Source organism: Anneissia japonica, unplaced genomic scaffold (assembly GCF_011630105.1).
Source record: "Anneissia japonica isolate Jap-2015-1 unplaced genomic scaffold, ASM1163010v1 scaffold287847_len925385_cov155, whole genome shotgun sequence".
Classification (NCBI taxonomy): domain Eukaryota; kingdom Metazoa; phylum Echinodermata; class Crinoidea; order Comatulida; family Comatulidae; genus Anneissia; species Anneissia japonica.
This window is the reverse complement of record NW_022731638.1, coordinates 337,424-356,535: the sequence shown is the minus strand read 5'-3', so window position 1 is coordinate 356,535 and position 19,112 is coordinate 337,424. Positions and strand designations below refer to the sequence as shown.

The following is a 19,112-nucleotide window of genomic DNA, read 5'->3' as shown; positions in this document are numbered from 1 at the left end:
CATTCGCCCTTGGACGGTTTTGCTAATGGGCATCACAAAGTGTGTTCTTGTCGGACAGGTTGTTGCTGCAGAGGTCGTTGCATTTAGTGTAAAAACAGCACTTTTGTATTAATTGACTAGCATTTACTGGACCACAGCATTTTTGCTGGCAGTTCAACAAAAATATGTATTACTGTATATACATGGCCTTTTCTGCTAATGTGGGAAAAAATTACTCAATACCCTATTTTGACAGGGGAGCAACAGTGGCGTAACGAAAGGGTCTGAGTCCCCTGTAAGCGATCAGACGCTGATGGCCGGGGCTGCCAAATGGCCCCTAGTGGGGGTTTGTGGCGTTTTTTGCGTTCTATGACGTATTTAAAAAAAAAAAAAAAAGAAGCATACTGGATCTTAATTTTAACTTAAAGTTATCACTAATAAACATATTACAATAAATACCACTATACTTAATGATTTGCCCTTTTATTAGGTAGTAATTAAAATAAAATATCGGAAAGAATAGTTTGTAAAATGAAATGTAAAAAAAAAATGATTGGGAATTCAATGGAAAAATAAGGGTACGAGCATAACATGTACGAACGAACAGGGAAAGAATTGTATCTTGAGGAAGGGGAAGGAAGGTAAGGAAAAACAAAGGAAAAGAAAGGAAGAGAAGCAGGCGCGGATCTAGAGTTCATATAGACTATCGCACAGGTCATGGCCCCAGATCTTCATACTTACAATTGTGACGTAGGCCTAGAGGGCGGGCTCGTGAGCGAAGAGAGCGTAACATTTTATGGTTCTGTCAAATAGAAAAACAAATGTTGGATGAATATATTCAACCTGGGTTGAAATTGGGCAAAATATGCTATAGAAAACGAATATCATCGCACTCAAAGTTTCAGACTTTAGAAAAAATCTATACAAAAACCATAATATATTCAAACGCCACCACGGACAAATCCAAACAAGCTAAGCGAACCAATATTGTTTAAAACAATTAGGAATTTGCGATGATGTTAAAATAATTATACAAATTAAATCTATACAGAATATGTCTGCTTTATCAATGAATTGTGTTCATTCAAATATATACTTGAATTCGTGGGAGAAAATACAAATAGGCCTACAACAAACGACTTACCATGCAATGAGGAAAATTAATGTGAAAACGCTTTGTCTGAGCTCTACAATATCGTTAGCTTAAAATAATGGATATTTTAAGTCGGTGTCAGCCTATCAATACAATTATTGTTATAGATTTATTGGTATAGATTTTAAAAGAAAATCTAATAAAATATTATCACTTTTCACACATCCGTCAATGTTTAGCCACCAATGACGGAATTTCTGATTAAATGAACAAAATAAATATATGCTACAGCTGTTGTCTGATCATCTATCACCCACGACTAAAACCATGAGATGTTTTAAAATTTAATTATACTATTATTTTTATACTTTATAACCGGTCAGGAGCTTTTTATTCTGGCACAATAAGGTATCACAGGGAAAATTTCAAAGTGACACTGGAAAATCCGACTTCCTAAGAATTTGTTACTCTCGGTACTTCAAAATGCGCATTATCATTTGCGGATACAAAGCGTTAACTACCCTCCACTGTAATCAATATTCCCTCAAGTCTTACAGCCCATCCCAACCAAAACCAACAGAGTAGGCCTATAGCTGTTTTATGAATCAAAGACGAATTAAAGTAAGTCAAAGGTAATGGAGGGTAAAGAAAAAAATAAATGGATAGAAAGAAAACGAAAAGAACGCGGCTACTAATAAGATTTTGTCTAAAATAACCACGGACGATCTGCAGAAATAACACTGACATTAAAAAATGGTTTTTGAAGTGTGTGTATTAATTTTTTATTAATAAATATATATTTTTTTAAATATAAGACTATCAGCATCTGTTTGAAACATAATAGCAAAATATGCTATTATTTCTTTAGCAAACAAATGTCATCTCACTCGAGATTTCAGACTTTTAACAAAGAAACGGCTATGAAAAATTAAAATGTGGTTCCCTTATAAGAAAATCCCACGCATATTCCAAATAGGCTTAGATGAGTGAAGCAATATTTTGATTGATTTAAGAATTATTAAAGAAATTCAAATTAAATGGATATTCAGTTCAGTATCAGCATATATTGTTCAATATCGATTCTAAAGACAATCCAAAATATGGATTCTAAAAGACAATCCTGTTTGATTGAATTTAATGTTTCAATGACTTTAAATAGACCTACAGCTGTTTTCTGATCTAACACCTACAACTAAAATTTTGAGTTACTATATTTTATATACTTTAACCGGTCAGGAGCATTTCTGGCAAACAATGCCGGTATTATACTAGGGGTGGGGAGGGTTTGAATGTATCACCGGTATATCCGGCTTCGTAAGAACATTGCTATTTACAAAGAAAAAAAACAAACAAACAAAAACAAAAAAATTCCGAAAAAGATGATGTATTATTATTCTACAGTTTTGTAAAATAATTCTTAAGTAACCTATTCTCAGTACCATACAATAAATGCTTATTATTCAGACCATGTTTTTCATATTAGGTTGCTTTCGATTAATTACAGCCCCTTTTAAATAAACATTGTTATTCATTAAGTTACAGTCACTTTTATATTTTTTATTTTTATCTCTCACCCAGACCTTCGCCATAGCGAACAATGCGAAAGTTTGGCTCCTCTCCTGGAAAAGGATAGAAAATGAAAAGAAAATGGAAATGCAAATGGGAATTAATGAAAAGTTAGAATTGAAGGAGAAAGAAACAAATAAATAGAACGCTCGCTAAAGAAAACATACAAGAAAAAGAAAAGAAAGGTAAATAAAGAAAGGAAATGGAAGAAAGAAAAGAAAGTAATAAAATAGAAAGGCACAATAATAAAAGTCAGAGAAAGAAAAGAAAGAAGAAGGAAGGCAAAAAATGGATTGAAATTGAATTACAAGAACGAAAGATTGGAAAGAATAAGAAAGAAAACGGAAAATTAGAAAGGATTAATAAAGAAAACGAAAGATTGAAAAGTAATACAAAAACCAAGGAAATGAAAAGAATAGATAAACTACTTAGAAATTAAAGGTTGAAAAGGGATAGAACAAAAAGGAAGAGAAGTCAAGGTATAAAAATAAAAAAAAGAGTGAAACGAAACGAAATGTTGGAAGGGGATAAAAAAAAACAAACAAACAAACAAGGTATAATATAATGAAAGGAAAGAAGTAAGTAAAGAATAGATAGAATAAAGGAATTAAGAGAGAAGAGGGAAAAAGTTAAGGATAATAGATAATTAAATAAGATGTCCCCGACGAAAAAAAGTGGGCGTGGTTGGGCATCGCGTCGAAGGTGTTCGGGGGGAGGGGGTGGGAGGGGCTTTCCCCTTAAAACTTTGACAATTTGGGGGTTTCAGGCTTATTTAATCGATTTTGGGGTCTGCTAATGTAGAAAACATATTTCTTTTTCTCCCGCCGAATTGTGGTTTTTCTCCCCGACGGGGAGGGACAAACTCACCCCGACGAGAGACCTGATTCCCGACTCCCCCGCTGGCGCCACCCCTGGCTGCCCTTCATGCTACAGAGGTTCTAAAGCTTTGTCTACACTATCAAATTGTATGTGACAAAAAATGTGATATCCCCATATATGGGTACGATGACGTCATATCAAAAAAATTTGAACGTGTCTTTCAAATCTATGTTCCATCAAATATGAAGCTTTTTTGATGAAATTTGATAGTGTAGACAAAGCTTTAAACGTAGTCCTTCAATACAGTATTTTAACTGTTAATGAGCAGCTGTCAGTGACTTGTTTACGAGAAGTTTCATTGAATACTATCAAGAATTACATCAAAAAACTGTTACTGACGGCGTTCTAGATAAAATTATGGATGCGGATTATTTTCATTAATAATAAAAATCCCTCTTAACTTTAAAGCGTTTAAATATCCAAAATCCAACAAATTCCTTCAGGAAAAAGCAATGTATGAGCATAGAGAAAATATTTTCTCTATGGTATGAGAGGTTTCATTAAATAAATCCAAGAATTACATCAAACAACTTTTACCTGTGGCGTTCCATAGGTGGAGGATTATATTATCATAATCCCGATCATAATAAACATCCGTCTTAACTTACCGTGTTGAAATTTTGTTTTGTCTAGTTATTATCCCTGTGGCCATTTCTTTTTGTTGCATAGGCCTATTTATTTAAAAAAAACTCGATTTTGCTTTGTTATCTATATTTATCTAACGTAAACCTTGTTTGTCAAATTTAAATATAGGCCTATGTTTATTTTAATATGTGGCAAAGACATGACAACCAGTCTCTCGTCGTTTTCAGCAGCGTCGTGTTCAGAGATAATGGCCAAAACATGCTGGACGTCACCTTCATATGATTCTTTACCATTGTATAGCTCCCAGTTTACTGATTAACCCTGTAATGTTAAAGATATATGATAGTTTAATTTTCATTTGCTATTCTTTTGTCTTTTATTGCATGCACTGTGATCACCAGCTCCGGCTGGATGGACAACCCTCACAAAATATTGTTGAAATAAATAAGATAAATAAATAACATTACCGATAATCGGTTCTCGTAGGCCTATCACTAATTCACGGTCCTAAAGAACACTATATCAATCCACACTACTGTTTGACGTTAATTGCAAATGAAGTTACGTCAAACTAAGTGTCCACTCGAGTATCCAAGTTTGTTACGCCAATGACTTAAAAACCGTAACTGCCGGTATTCATAAGTATTTTATTTACTCTTTCTAGAAGGATGCTTTATTTGTTATTTTATGCATCTCTACTGTGCATCAATGGCGGCGCTGGATCTCAATAGAGATTCTTAAATAATATATAAATTTGAAAGGCAAATGGGAAAAACCCAATAAACAGCAAACGGCCATATAATGCAAAACAACTTAAAATTAAAATTAAAACGGAACTGTAGAGAAAATCCGATCAGAATGACAAAATAAACTGAGCATCCACTGGAAGGAATCCCAATATCTCTTGTACTATAGGCAGATAGGCTGTAATATAGCCTTTATACATTCTTACAAACTATTTAAAAATACTTTTTTTAGCCTAAAATCGCAACTTTAAACGCAATTTTGGTATTTTACTTTTGTCTTCCGTTTACTGTTTTCTTTTAACTTAGTAGGCCTACTTTCTGCTAAGTTTTTTGCTTGATATGTAGGTCAATAATCTTTTATCTGTCTTAATTGATTCTTGTTTCAATGCTTTTGGTTTTTAGGCAGTTTTAAGTCATTTGTGTACGTATTGTATAAATTGTTATCTTTTGGAATTCAGCAACGACGGTGCTATTATGTTTAATTCAGTAAATTTGAATTTAAAATTAATTTGAACAAAGTTTGTAGAGGCGCTCATACTGAAATGTTTCCCACACAATATCAATCAATATAACAACAGTTTCGCCACCTGCCTCACCTAATTGTTGCCTCAGTCAAAATGATATTCTAAGGATACTAATGAGTACTGGTACAAATTTTCTAACACACTCCTAAAAAATGTAAATGTCTTGCTTAGTTAGTAGTATACGATTTCCAAAGCTTAAACGAATCAATCTCACAAGCTTACATTTTGAATTTTGGTTTGTAAATTATATAGAATCTATTCTGCACTTTTTTAAAGCTCTGTTTCCATACAATCGCTAACCCATGGTGACAGTAGCCGAAGTCGTCAGGGTTCAACTTTGCCGATTGCGTTGCAGACGAATCGGGTGCCTTCGTCCCATTGTGTCGGGGCAACTAGCAATGCATCCTGATTTTCCCCCAACCCAATCGGCAAAATTGAACCCGGTTGAACCTTCCTGACAGCTGTAGGCGACTGTCGCTGAGGGTGAGCGATTACATGGAAAGCGAACTTTAAGCACTTTTAATAACGAATTTATGATCCAAATAGATGGTGTTTTAATGGGTTGTTCACTGGGACCCGTCCTATATGCTACCCTTTTCATGTGGAACACCATGAAAAGTCTTGATTAAATACATGCCAGCCTTGTCATTTTTTGACCGACGTTATGTTGACGATGATTTTTGCCTTTTCAATTCTGAATATGATGCTAAAATTTTTGAAAATCTTTAAAATGACATCAATTAGATTAATAAAAAAATTATTTTTATTTATTTATTTATTTATTCACCAAAACAACAGCGGACACAAATCCGCCAATAATAAAATAACAACAACAATGCGCTTGAGTCATGCCAACAAGACCCCTGAACGCATAGGCCTATTCATAGATAGACTACCGTATGAGGAAAAAATAAAACCAAAATTCCCTTTCTTGACATTTTTTTTTAGATAACTCTGATCATAACTCATTAAGAAAATCAGTCAATCACACACCGGCTTGCTAACGAATTTCCATATAGCTTTACAGTACGTCACACACATATAATTTTGAACTCCATACGTATCTATTGATCGTATTGTTAAAATCTATAATACTTGGTAGGCTTTCATTAACGATTTAAAAAGCATATACTGTACTGTATTTACTTTACAAAAAAAAAATTAAATAAAAATAACTAAACAAAATAAAAACTGTTATTCAATATATCAATATTAATAAAACATTACATATTACCGTATCTGAACAAAAACTATCTCCCTTGGGTCGTCCTCCTAAAACGCAACCTTATAATAGGCCTATATGAAGTTATATCCCATTATTGCCAATGGAAATGGTCAAAAATTATTGCTCTGTATTAAACTATGACTTTTAAATCTTATAAATTATCTCATTTGTTTTAATGTAAAAGACCATGTCCCATTCAATCTCTATTCCCGCTTAAATTTAGGCCTACTTGTAACTCGTACTTAGTTTTGGCGGAACCAATAATAATCACCTGGTACACATGCAAAGGAGCATTGATTCGAGGTTCAGTCCTCACACATTTTTCAACACCTATTCAGTTACATGTAATAAACACATCAGACTGAGCATTCTTGATTCCGCCAAAAATATCAATATAATAAGCCATTTACTGTACGTCAACAAAACTCGTTACAATCACTATCTCAATTATCTATAATACAAGTAGGTCTACGGCATCCAGTGGTGACGGACTGCGGAGGGGATGGCATTATTTTGCCAATCCCTAATAATGTGGTCGAAAATCACATTTTTGTCTAATTAAGAAGCCATAAAAGCTCTCCCCGTGAACTCTATCAGGGATTTTTATTCCGGACCTGACAGGTAGTCGTCCCCTTCGCTCCCGGTAGGACATATCAGACCCCTGTCGGCAAATTTCGGGAGCCGTCACTGGGATTTACCACCACAGTATTAGGCTATATACGACTTTGTACAGTATTGTCTATTTGACATACATACTGTTTGACGGGCAGTTAAAACAAATACGGTAGTTTTGTGTGTATCATGTCTAAATATGTCGTTTTTTAAAATCTAATAATATTTTGTTTCTATATTTATTGCGGCTCACTACACTTTATTGACGTTGTGATTTTGTCTTTTAATTGTTTTGTTGTGCAGTTATTTTTTTTTCAGGCCCTTAATGCATTTTACTGGTTTGCATTATGACGATTTACCGTAATCGTAGTAATTTTATGTTAATATCCAATTCAGCAATTTTGCTGAGAATTGTTTTTAATTTCTATTATTATGATCATCTAAAAAAAAAAATAAAACCTCGAATAGGGTTGGAATTGCAACCTCTACATATTAAGGCGGGAGTCTTACCGCAAGACCACAACAACCATAGCACCACCAGCCTGTTTGCTTTCACACATACCGTATTGTTGTTGATGGTTAATAGCTAAAAACTACGGTAAAGGTCGCAATGTTTGGACAATGTTATGGGCACTTCCGTGATAAGTCGGAAAATATAAGGCACATAGCCTCTCCCATTTATTAATGCCAAAATGGGGGAAACACATTTTCTTTTTATACTGTATAATGCGTATGTCCTTCCCTTTTATACACACACACACACACACGCACACACACACACACACAAACATACACACATACATACAGCTAAAGCGTTCACCTACCCCTCTAAACCCCATCTTATCGGACGGAGACACTTCCTCCCAAACCTAGCCTCCGCAGGCACTTGGAGGCACTTTACACATATACGTCGTATAGCCCCCCGTAACCAAAACTTCTGGATCCGCCCCTGAAAAGGGTGGTTTTAGATGTGTTATGACTTGCCTTAAATTACTGTTCGGAAACCTCTTTCATATTGTGTCTCCTATTCTGCAAGCGCATTTAAACACAGCATATAAGCCTAGCATGATCATAAAAAGAATTTCGATGGTCATTCATAAGGAAACGGTCAAAAGCCAAACTTAGTCGTCTATCCCAACTTCCAAACATGTATGGTATATGTGGCATATGATTTTAATAAAGACGGTAGGCGCGCCTACTCAACAGTACGTGCCGTAAGTCAGGGGTGTTGCCAAGAGGTAAGAGTTTTCTCACAGCATGCAGTTGTAAACTCGCCACGTAGATAACTTAATGAACGCGTCAGAGGGCGCTTGGCTCGGCTTCGAGGAGAAGTCTCAGAAACTTTACAGTACTTTCTTAAGAATCCACGAAAAATGGCTGGCGTAAAGGAAAGTTTATGTCGAACTCTGATATGTGTATTTATTGTTAACTTATCGATTGTGCAGTTCACGAACTCAACATCTACAGAAACATTTGAAAATTTTGGTGAGTGAAAACATTATGTTTTGACCCAAGATACATTCTTGTTTATAGCCGAAGTATACAGGGAAGTTAGCCGTGCTTACTCGAATCTACTCTCGAAGTCAAACGGCACAGATACCGTGTCAAGCGTGGCTGTGTTGCTTTGGAGGCTAGCCAACCGGGGAGTAGATCGTTCTCATTCATCGTAATAATTTAATCTATTTAATATCTTAAAATTGTTTAATATCTAACTATCTTTCTTGACATTAATTAAAGGCTAATGTTAAAATTATAGTCAGGTTACCAGGTGGTACAGTCGGTACTGTAGGCCTAGCTTACACTACAATACAGCTCTTGGCCTACGTCTGGAGAGAGAGGCTTAGAACTCCATCCATGCTTAGACAGTGACGTGTGTAGAGTCAGGGAGGAGCTGAGGTAGAAATAGCAGAATGCCGTCCGTTTCGGCCGCGATGTTTTTAACCAACAACTCCCTGGTTAACAACCAGGAATTCGGGAACTAAAAGTTGTTTTTGTTCTCATAACACAGTAGGCCTAGACTGTTTTACAAATAAATGGCTTATAATCATCAGTTACCAATACTTATACTTTGTCTCTTGCTAGAGTACTTTTAGCCATCATTGACTTACCAGTTGACTTCACCTAAGTCTAAGTGCCAATTTGACATATAGGAAACATGTTGTTTGGCTTTTAAGGCAATACACATATTATTATAATACTTATCAGTATTATTTATAGGATAATTCATAGTTTTTAATTAATCAAATTGACCGAAACGCAATATTACGCTATAAGAACATCATAATAACGTTAATACAGTTTAGTGTTATGTTAAAAACTTTGCTTTGTAGAATGATAAGTATGTTTTTAACCTAATTTTACAATGTCATAACGTTAAACGTTGCTGCAACCAGGGTTGTAGCTGTAGAAAACTAAGTGTGGAGTGAGGAATTTTAAGGGTGGGTGGGTAATAACATTAGCAGACTCTAAATAATAATGAGTGCATTTTAAGGATGCGTAATAAAGGTGGTTGGAGGAGGGCTATGAAATTAGCTTCAGACTGGGTGGAAATCTTCAAGGCTGGGTAGTGCTGCCCATCTCTGCCCACCATACTGTAAGTACAATCCTGTGCAATGTTGTGTGAATATTATTTTGTGACACCAAACCACAACGTTCGCGAACAATTTTTTTTGTTTGCGCCTGAAATAGTCCTGTTTACCCACAGTAGGCTTTCCTAGACATCAGACAAATGCAAACTTTCAAATTAATACAGCACCTGGCCCGAAACCAGGTGCCAACAGGGGTCAGGGGGATTAAGCCCCCACCGGTATGGTCAATTCAATAGAATACAATAGGCCTACAGTATAAAATACAGCTCTGAGATATGGTTCCTACTGTACACACAATACATTCGTATTTGTTTAATATAAATTATAATTAAATACAGTACATACAAGTTGCACACAGAAGTTGCTAAATGAAAATGCAAGATGCAAAAGTTAATCGAAACTGTCAAATATTTAATTGCAAGGTATATGTATAGGGTGTTATCATAATTTTGATCATAGAACTTTGGGGATGGGGGTTAGAATTTTAGTTACAGTATCCCTAACTTTACTGTATTTTATAAAGCTTTATTTACAGTATATGTTAGTACAGTGTGTATTGTAATAGACAAATAAATAAATGAAATGAACAAAAAATTATCTTTATGTTGATTAATTAATTAATTAAAAAAAATATTGTTATAAACTTTAGGTCTAAGCCTGATACAGTCACTGTGTGATCCAATTTATGTCTGAAACTAATGAATTGTTTATTGTTAAACACTGCGCAATAAAAGTGCTAGGATGTTCTCCAGACTGAATTTTGGGCAGTGAATGGTACCTACAGTGCAGTATTTGGATTGTGGCGGAACAGATTCGCTTGAGGAAGGACATTCCTTCCACGTTAGAACGGTACAATGAGTTACCACAATAAATACAGACAGGCTTTATTTATACCATGATGAAAATTGCACTGAATGTACAGTACTGTATGGTAGCCTTTTAAAATTGACTTTTGTATCGTTTTATTTATTTTGCATTCAGTGACACTAATTTATATTAAAATGATGAAAAAAATACATAAAAATGTATAAAAAGAGAAATAATTATTTGAATGCCCGGATGACCCATTACAGTTAAAGTCTAGCGTTTTGTATGTCAGACTTTACTGTATTTCCAATGGAGTCCAGAAGCCATGGGAATTATTGCACAAAAGGGAATATTTACAGATACTGTAGTGGTTCATGATAAAATCAGGCAAGGTTCGGTATTAAATAATAGGAATAAATAAAAAAATACGTAAAAGCTTAATTACCTTATTTTAGTGTAGTATTTTGGATAAATAGAAAATACCTGTATAATTAAGAAAGGAAAACCTTGATGTTTAAATTAATTAAAAATTTTGTTTTCTACAGTAACATCCGATGTACTGTAATTACCCCATCATGGAAGAGCATTTAAAATGCAACATACAATTGTTAAAATTCATCAAAATCCTTAAAAATTATTGATTTGTTTTAATGCTAAACTTTTCTGACTGTGCATCCATAGAGTCCAGGTTTCAGTTTCACTCTATTGTCATGTAAAGGGTTCACGGTAAGCCTACTGTACATGAAAATTATTGCAATGTTTATAAGACAATAATTACCGCAATATTTGGTTGGTATTGTATGAATGGTCCGTATCGGTATTAGGGTAACGATACTGTAATATTAACGCAATATTACCAGAACCTGTTTTTGTTTCTGTTTGTATACTGCACTAAACCTCAGAATTGAGTAAAACATGCAGGTGCTGCATGGCGCTGTGACATGCAGATTCGTCAAGCAAGAATTCAAAAAGTCTGGGAGGATTCATAATATTTATATCCATAGGATTTATATTATCAATGGAAATAGCACAATTTTAACTAGGCATTAACAATACCTCTGTCTGAAATGGCTTAAAGATGAATTGTCCCTTGCTAAATACCAAAAAAATCATGAAAATATTTTTTGAAATTAACTTGCCCATTTGAAAGTAACATAAAAGTTATCAAATTGAACATAGAAATTAGTGTATTTAAAAAATGTCTACCCATCAGTTTACAGCAAAAGATGATTGAAAAATTTCCAGTGATTATTTTTATTATAATTTTTTGGTTTAAAAATCAGGGTACACATTTTTAAAATTCAATAATTTTTATGCACAAGTTAATAATCTGTACTGTATACTATTGCAATATGAGCAAGTTTATTTCAAAATTATTTTTTCATGATTTTTTTACATTAGCAAGGGACAATACATCTTTAAGATACGCTTGGGCAAACAGTAGCACACCAGCAGCGTATATGATTGCTTATGACAGTGAGGTGTTTGCCACTATCATTGAATACTGTACAATCTACTGGTACATAATTCTGTTGTTTAAAATGAGTACTGTATTCTCACTCACACACAGAAAGATGTGTGCATGCATGCCTCTGAGAATACCGTAAATGCTCGAATAAGCACCACTCTCAAATAAGCGCCGAACCAAACCTGATTTTTTTTATAGCTATGTGTCACTCTCGAATAAGCTCACAGCGCTTAATCGAGAGTATTCATTACTGTACTCTGTGCATAATGAAACACTTTGAGAAACATGGTTTTAAATACAATGCAGGCCTATATACAGTGTATAAATAACAAAATGAAGACATAAGCATTTCTTTATTATAAACGTTTTATTACGTAGGACCTGTGATAGGCCTACTGAAATACAGGAATATGTGAAATAGGTAACTTGGGAATGGACATGGAACGCGCCACGTTGATATGTTTTTTTATAAGCGCCGCTCTAAATTTATAAATAAGCGCCGCACTGAAGCCTACAGTACTGTACAAATATTTTATTAGCACAGTAGCGCTTATAATTTGAGAATTTATGGTAACTTTGAATACACTTGTTAACTGCAAACATCATCTGAACAGAGGGTTTTATGATTTAGAGTATCAGTATATTAATAGTCTGTGGCTGCGTTCAGACCTTAGAGTTACAGTATGCCAGGCGTATCTAACACCGGGCGTACATTAATCCAAGGCGTAACCAGCAAGATGTCCAGATTGGGCGATTATTAACACTGAAATATTCGTAATCGTAATCATTGATGCTTGACTGTCATAACTCAGTGGCGTACAGTACACTAATCTGGTGTCTGTTGGTAGATTATCGTATACCAGTAATTGCCCGTTAATACTGGCATTTGCTGTACCGCACACAAGTTAACACAACTCGATTAACGTTCCGCTAGCGTACTGGAAGCTGATGTGTCTGAACATAGCATATGATTCCAAAACTTTTTCCTACTAAATTGATCAGTAACCATGTTTGCCAAGCATACAGTAATATTATATGGTGGTTTGAATCTTGTATCAAAACCAAACCAGATAACAGATAATTCATGTGCATGGTTCGTTCTTTCAAGGATACACAGAATACTTTTGTTTTTTATTACCAAAAAGAAAAAATTATCTTCATTCAAAAATATGAATACTGTAATTTTTGAGTTTTTATTAATGATTATTAGATGGAGAGGAAAATATCATAATTTTAAGCTATAGTACAATTTCAACAAATAAATAAAGCTATTTTATTTAAAATATTTCATCATAAATATTATTACAGTATTTTCTGGTTTTAATCATTCATTAATCTGAACATTGCAGTACATACCTGAACTGTGTTTAGATTGATATCGCTATAATTGTACAGTAGTTAAATGGACACAATGTTTTAAAAATTACGAGCATTGAAGGCTATTACAATTGTCGTCATGATCAATCATCATCATCATCATCATCATCATCATCATCATTATCATCATTATTATTTAATCATTATCATTTCAGCCGTTGTTGGCCCACTGCAGGCTGAAGGCCTTCCCAAGCTGAAAACATGTTTTTCTGTCCTGTGCAATTCTCAATTAAAATATTGAATTTTATTCATTCACCAGTTCATCGCAAATAGTACTATCCAAATGTTAGTTCTAGTTTTAATCATTTTATAATAATATTGCAGTACAGGACTGAATGGACAAAAAGTCTGGCAGTTCAATTAAGTCTTAAACATTGAAAAATGTAGTTTGAGGCTGTATTTGTTTCTTTTATTTTCAAACATTGTCAGTTTCTAAAATACAAATATATTATGGCCTTAAAATATCATTTAATATAAATTCAGTACTTAGCTATTGGAGTGGCGATTATAGCTTGGTGGTTAAAATGCTTGCCTTTCAGTTGCAGGCTGGGTTCCAATCTTGTGACAGCCCACATGATTTTTTTTTCTTATGACTATAAACACATCTTCACTCCCTAATAAAGCTTTGCGGATAAAACATCACATTAATTCATTTATTTGAGAGGGCCCTTAACATTTGCCAACCTGCTACTGCAGTATAGGATACACTAGAAGAGTCGACCTCTCAGAATATGGTTTAAAAAAAAGAAATGTTTTGGTAATTCAGTTTTGTGTCCATCATTTAGTATTAATATTAAGTATTTGCTAAAAGTTACTTCTACAGTGTTACAGGGTTCCAATCTGGAACAAGTCACTTCTAGGAGATCTGGTAACAACTTTTCTACACCTAGTGTTTATTTTGCTGGCCCTGGTGATAACCATCTGCACTGACTTCTGTGAGACAATTGATTATAAAGTAGTGAAAAGTCGTGATGCAAATGATGAATTTGCGGGAGGTGTGCGTTACTTTTTGGCAAATCTTGCTTGCTTACAGTTTTAGTGCGGGAAGCCGTCCTGAATTCCGGGAGACTCCAGCGACTTCCAGTTCAGCTCAGTTTGTTTCATTCAGATTGCTTACTTAATTATAGTAACAGTTTGTTAATATATACAAATAAGGGTAAAACTTTACTGTAAATTACTTGGTTTTTGTTTTTATTATGCTATTTATCCGTTTGTTGTTTTTGAACTGTCTTTTGCTTTCTTTTGTTTATATTTTATATTGTTAATTTGTGCACTATCAAAGTGATAGGTGCCACTGATCTGAAAGTGAACCCAATAAATTGTTTCGTATCATATTGTATCCAGAAGATTTGGGCCCCATGTAATGCTGTATTCAGGATTTCTTTCAATCCAATCCAAGCCTCACAGAGCATTCTAGTTATACCATAGTTTTTTTTTTTACACTAATTTGCAAAAATATAAACACACCTGGTTTTCTTCCTATTTCTGATCATTGGCTTGAATTCTGTGGTTTAGTACTCTGAACCATTCAACATTATTTTTAAGGACACTCCCATTTTCATTTTCCTGGATGTTTAAAAATGACATTGTTATTTGGATCTGGCCTCCGGAAAGCTTAATATACTTCAGGTAAGTATAAATAACCTCATAAAAATTTTGAATGGTTATGCTGTGTTAATACAGTTTGCAGTTAATCAGACATATTACCAAAAACAATCGCTATTTTTGTGATTGTTTAAATTAATTGAATAAATAGAAAGTCATTAAAACAACCATTTTTTTTAAAATTGTATTAACGAAAATTAAATTTAATGCTAAAATGATATTATTACATTTAAAACTAAAGTTCTGTTCACCCATTAGTTCTTTTAGATGTTTCACATTTCAAGCAAATTGTTTAGACAGTATTGTAATTAGTATTTTACTATGTTTCTTACTTTTGCCCTTTATCTTTGTAATTTGTCATTGTTGTGTGTCTTATTGATTTCAACAGGACTTCTTCGGAAACAAGCAGATATGCTTAAAAGGGTTATCCTGGAATTCTCTGGAATTGTTGTTTATGACTCATTTAATTTTGTACTTTGTTTACTTTTGAAAATTTTTTTAAATAAATCGAATCTAATCAAATCAAATCAAATTTACTGTGCCATTCTGCAGTGGAGCATTTACAGTTCTCCTGAAGAGCAAACAGCTGGGAAGACAATGTTTCTCAACTAACTGAGCCAAGGTTGTGGAACCATTTTACAGTAATTGGTAGTGGAACACATGGAACATACAGTACTTCAAACAAGTGTACATTTGGTTTTCCAAAAAAAGTGTTGAATTACTGTACAGTATCAATGAATATCACACACACTATTTTTCATTTCGTTTTTGACGGTTAAAATAATTGTGTACAGCATTTTGTATAACAATGCAGAGTACACCCGATCCTGTCAAAAGGCTGCCCATTTAAAACTTTTTGAAATCAGTCTGTATAGTAAGTGTATGCTGTATGCTGGCATATTTAGTGTTGTGCGCAGGGATGTGCTCCTTTTCCCCTCCCAAAAAAAAGGTCTCCCCAGCCCTCCCCTACATTGAAAATGTCCAAAGCACAAGAATTGCACTGAAATACTGTAGTTAAAAGATCACTTCATATCACCCCATCTTGCAGCCTACAGTAGCACCCCTCAATCATTGTGTCCACCTCCACGATTGATGTAATATAATTTCAGCCCTCAGCATTCAACATAAAATGTTCACATTATGGTTTCAGTCAGAATGGTGGCCTCCCAGAGTATAGCTGATGCAGCGCTGAGCAATACCTTAATATTATCAAATTATTCTAAAAATTACAGTTAGATTGTTTTTTTTTTCTTTTAGTAAATGAACAAAAAGTTGTCGTCTTTACTGTAGCAACCAATGAAACAGATGGATTTTTGAGGTACTGGAAATCATGTCATCAACATGACATCAAAGTTCAGGTACTGTAACAAATTTTTCATAGAAATGTCACTATTCTCCATCAATTCACATTATTATTTGAAACACTAATATCTTGCTTTTCTATTTAAATCTCCTTGAAATTGATATTTCGTTCATCAAAATTGACCTATCAAAGGTTAGATTAAAAGGTTACCTTTTTTTTAGTATGAATTTACGTTCTTAAAATTTGAATGTCATTTTGACAATGTTGAAGCAGGGAGTTGGTTGAATTTAATATAGACACAGACTGAATTTTTGTTTCCAACAAATGGCCTGTCTATGTCATACATTATCACACACCATCTCAGTGTCAACGATATGTTAAAAAATGACAACTAAAGTCTAGGCCTGTGTATGTTGCCAAATCGCATGCATGCTGGAGACACCACACTCTTAGAAAGCAATTCTTAAGACCACTGGGATGCATGATGTTGGGTTATAAACGTTCGAACGTCACACTCTTTAAGTTTTATGTTGCCTCGGTTTTTGTTTGATCAACCAAGGAAATTTGAAATCTGTCAAAAAAGTAATCCAGCAAAGGGTAGTGGCATAACCACAGATAAAACCTTTGGTGTCTGTGTATCCATTTTTTTTTTATTGCATAAAGTATTTTTAATTTTAAGAGTTTACATAGTAATAAGTAAATAGTTCAGAAATTTTATTATATTTATTTGCTCAACACAATGTAAATATAAATTATTAGTATGATATACAGTATACATTTCTCTAAACCATCCTAATTAGAGGGATTCGGAGATATGTTTGTTTACAGCTGGTCACATGACTTAGGGGTCGTGCAAAAACTATTTTAAAGCAAATGCCGCGTTATCGCCCTGATCACTATCACATCTACCGTGAGTTCGTTAATGAGGCAGATCAATGAAGCATAAGATTGCTACCGCGGTAGGTCATGAATATTTATTAGCTGTCTGCACAGTCTACCCAAATCGGCCGATTGTAGCATAACGCGACTACCGCGATGCGATGGATCATGAGTTTGTACTAGGAGTAACATCTTCTTGGTGTGGGAAACTTTCAGGCAAATTCACACAGCACGAACTCCTGGCTGTGGACTTGATTAAAAACTGGCAGCTAGCCAAATTAACTACTTGTATTTGTCTCTGTGATTCCGACTAGAGTACCTTGTCTTACCTCTACGTCAATGAACTCAGGCAATGCAACAAGAACGTTCTTTTTTAATTTCATATACTGATACACAAGTATTTTTAGGCCTACTTGGTTATGTGTGATTTCCCCCGTAATTTCAGGATGGCCTGTATTTTTTTTTCGCAGCTATGAAATGAGTACCATTTAATTATATACAATGGATAAAAAAGTTTCCATAGAAATCTCTACGGTTACACCCATTGCTTAACAGTGGATAAAAAGCTTCAATAAATGAACCCCGTATTGTTTAATTTTAGCTGAATTTGTTCACCCCCGAAGGCCTATATAGCTTGCCTTATTCATTATACAGCATCACAATTTTATCTAAAGAAGGCGGACGCCAAAATGTTATTGTCGCACATAAGTTTTGGTTTACTACATCTCCGATGCTACACATAAAATAGTAGGCTTACAAATACTAGAGTCAAAGAATATACAGTAGATAGAATTGTAGGACGCTGTACAACGATGAGAATTTTTCCCACTACTAATTCCATTTAGGAGTCTTTTATATTTAGCAGCCGACATTCTTCCAGGCAGTCAATACGCACACGGAGTCGAAAACTACTGATTAGGGCTGATCACGTGAGCGATATCCCTGGCCGGTGAGCAGTATTCTATTTTTAGCAGAGGTGTTCTATTTTTAGGCACTATCTCCTCTCACATTCCGTCGGGAGACACGTCCAAGAAAGAAGTCACTTTATATAAATAAATAATACAGTACTGTATAATAAATAAGGCCTAAATATATAAAGCCTTTAGGCATAAAGTACTACTACTAGGCCTATGAATAATAATTACAGTACTAAAACTACCACGCTACCTATACTACTACATAAGTTGCTAGATTACTACGGTAGTAGTACCCTCCAGCTAAGCCGGCTCTAAGCCTAACTCTAATGGCTGGACTAGGCCCTAGATACTTGATTGTAACTGACTGGTGAAAGTAAAATATAATACAAAAATTGCCGACGTGCTCCATCAACCATTCGTAGGTTCGTACAGAATTTGTCTCATACAGAATTCTTCGTAAACGTAAACAACAAACTTCTACCCCGTGGACGACGTAACGCGAGTGCCGCGGTAAACAGAATGAGTTAGCTATCATGCATATTCATTAGTTATTTCGTTAGCTCGTGAACGGTGAATATTAGGCCACGCCCATATGCCGCGTTAGTGAAAATCAGCGACAAAACAGCCGATAACGCGGTACTCGCGTTAAAATAGTTTTTGCACGACCCCTTAACTAAGGGTGTAAATGAAAAACATTACAGTGTGATAGTATAGGAAAAGATAATGTATGGTTGCGAAAACAACCACTGTTTAATGTAGGAAATAAATGGCTAGGAAAGTTCAAAATAGTGTTTATATTTACTTACTGTATCCTACATTAGCATTCTCCAAAGATTGTGTGGCACTTTGAAATTTAAGTGATCCTTCATAATCTTTAGTTAGCCCTAAGATCGCAGCATGGTTCGCGGGTCAAAGACCATCATGCATACTGTAACTAACCAAGGCGTAGATGTGCAGGG

At 34.6% G+C, this 19,112-nt stretch overlaps 1 protein-coding gene across 1 annotated transcript in view; it reads left to right on the top strand.

The window, feature by feature from the left end:
• The first annotated feature begins 8,528 nt into the window (after positions 1-8,528).
• LOC117115492 (procollagen-lysine,2-oxoglutarate 5-dioxygenase 1-like) overlaps positions 8,529-19,112 on the top strand; it is a 62,715-nt gene continuing 52,131 nt past the window's right edge. Inside the window, exons 1-2 of the mRNA XM_033259336.1 lie at positions 8,529-8,694; positions 16,312-16,412. Of these exons, the coding sequence (XP_033115227.1) occupies positions 8,583-8,694; positions 16,312-16,412 (213 nt within the window). The 5' untranslated portion in view covers positions 8,529-8,582. The remainder of the gene's footprint in view (positions 8,695-16,311; positions 16,413-19,112) is intronic.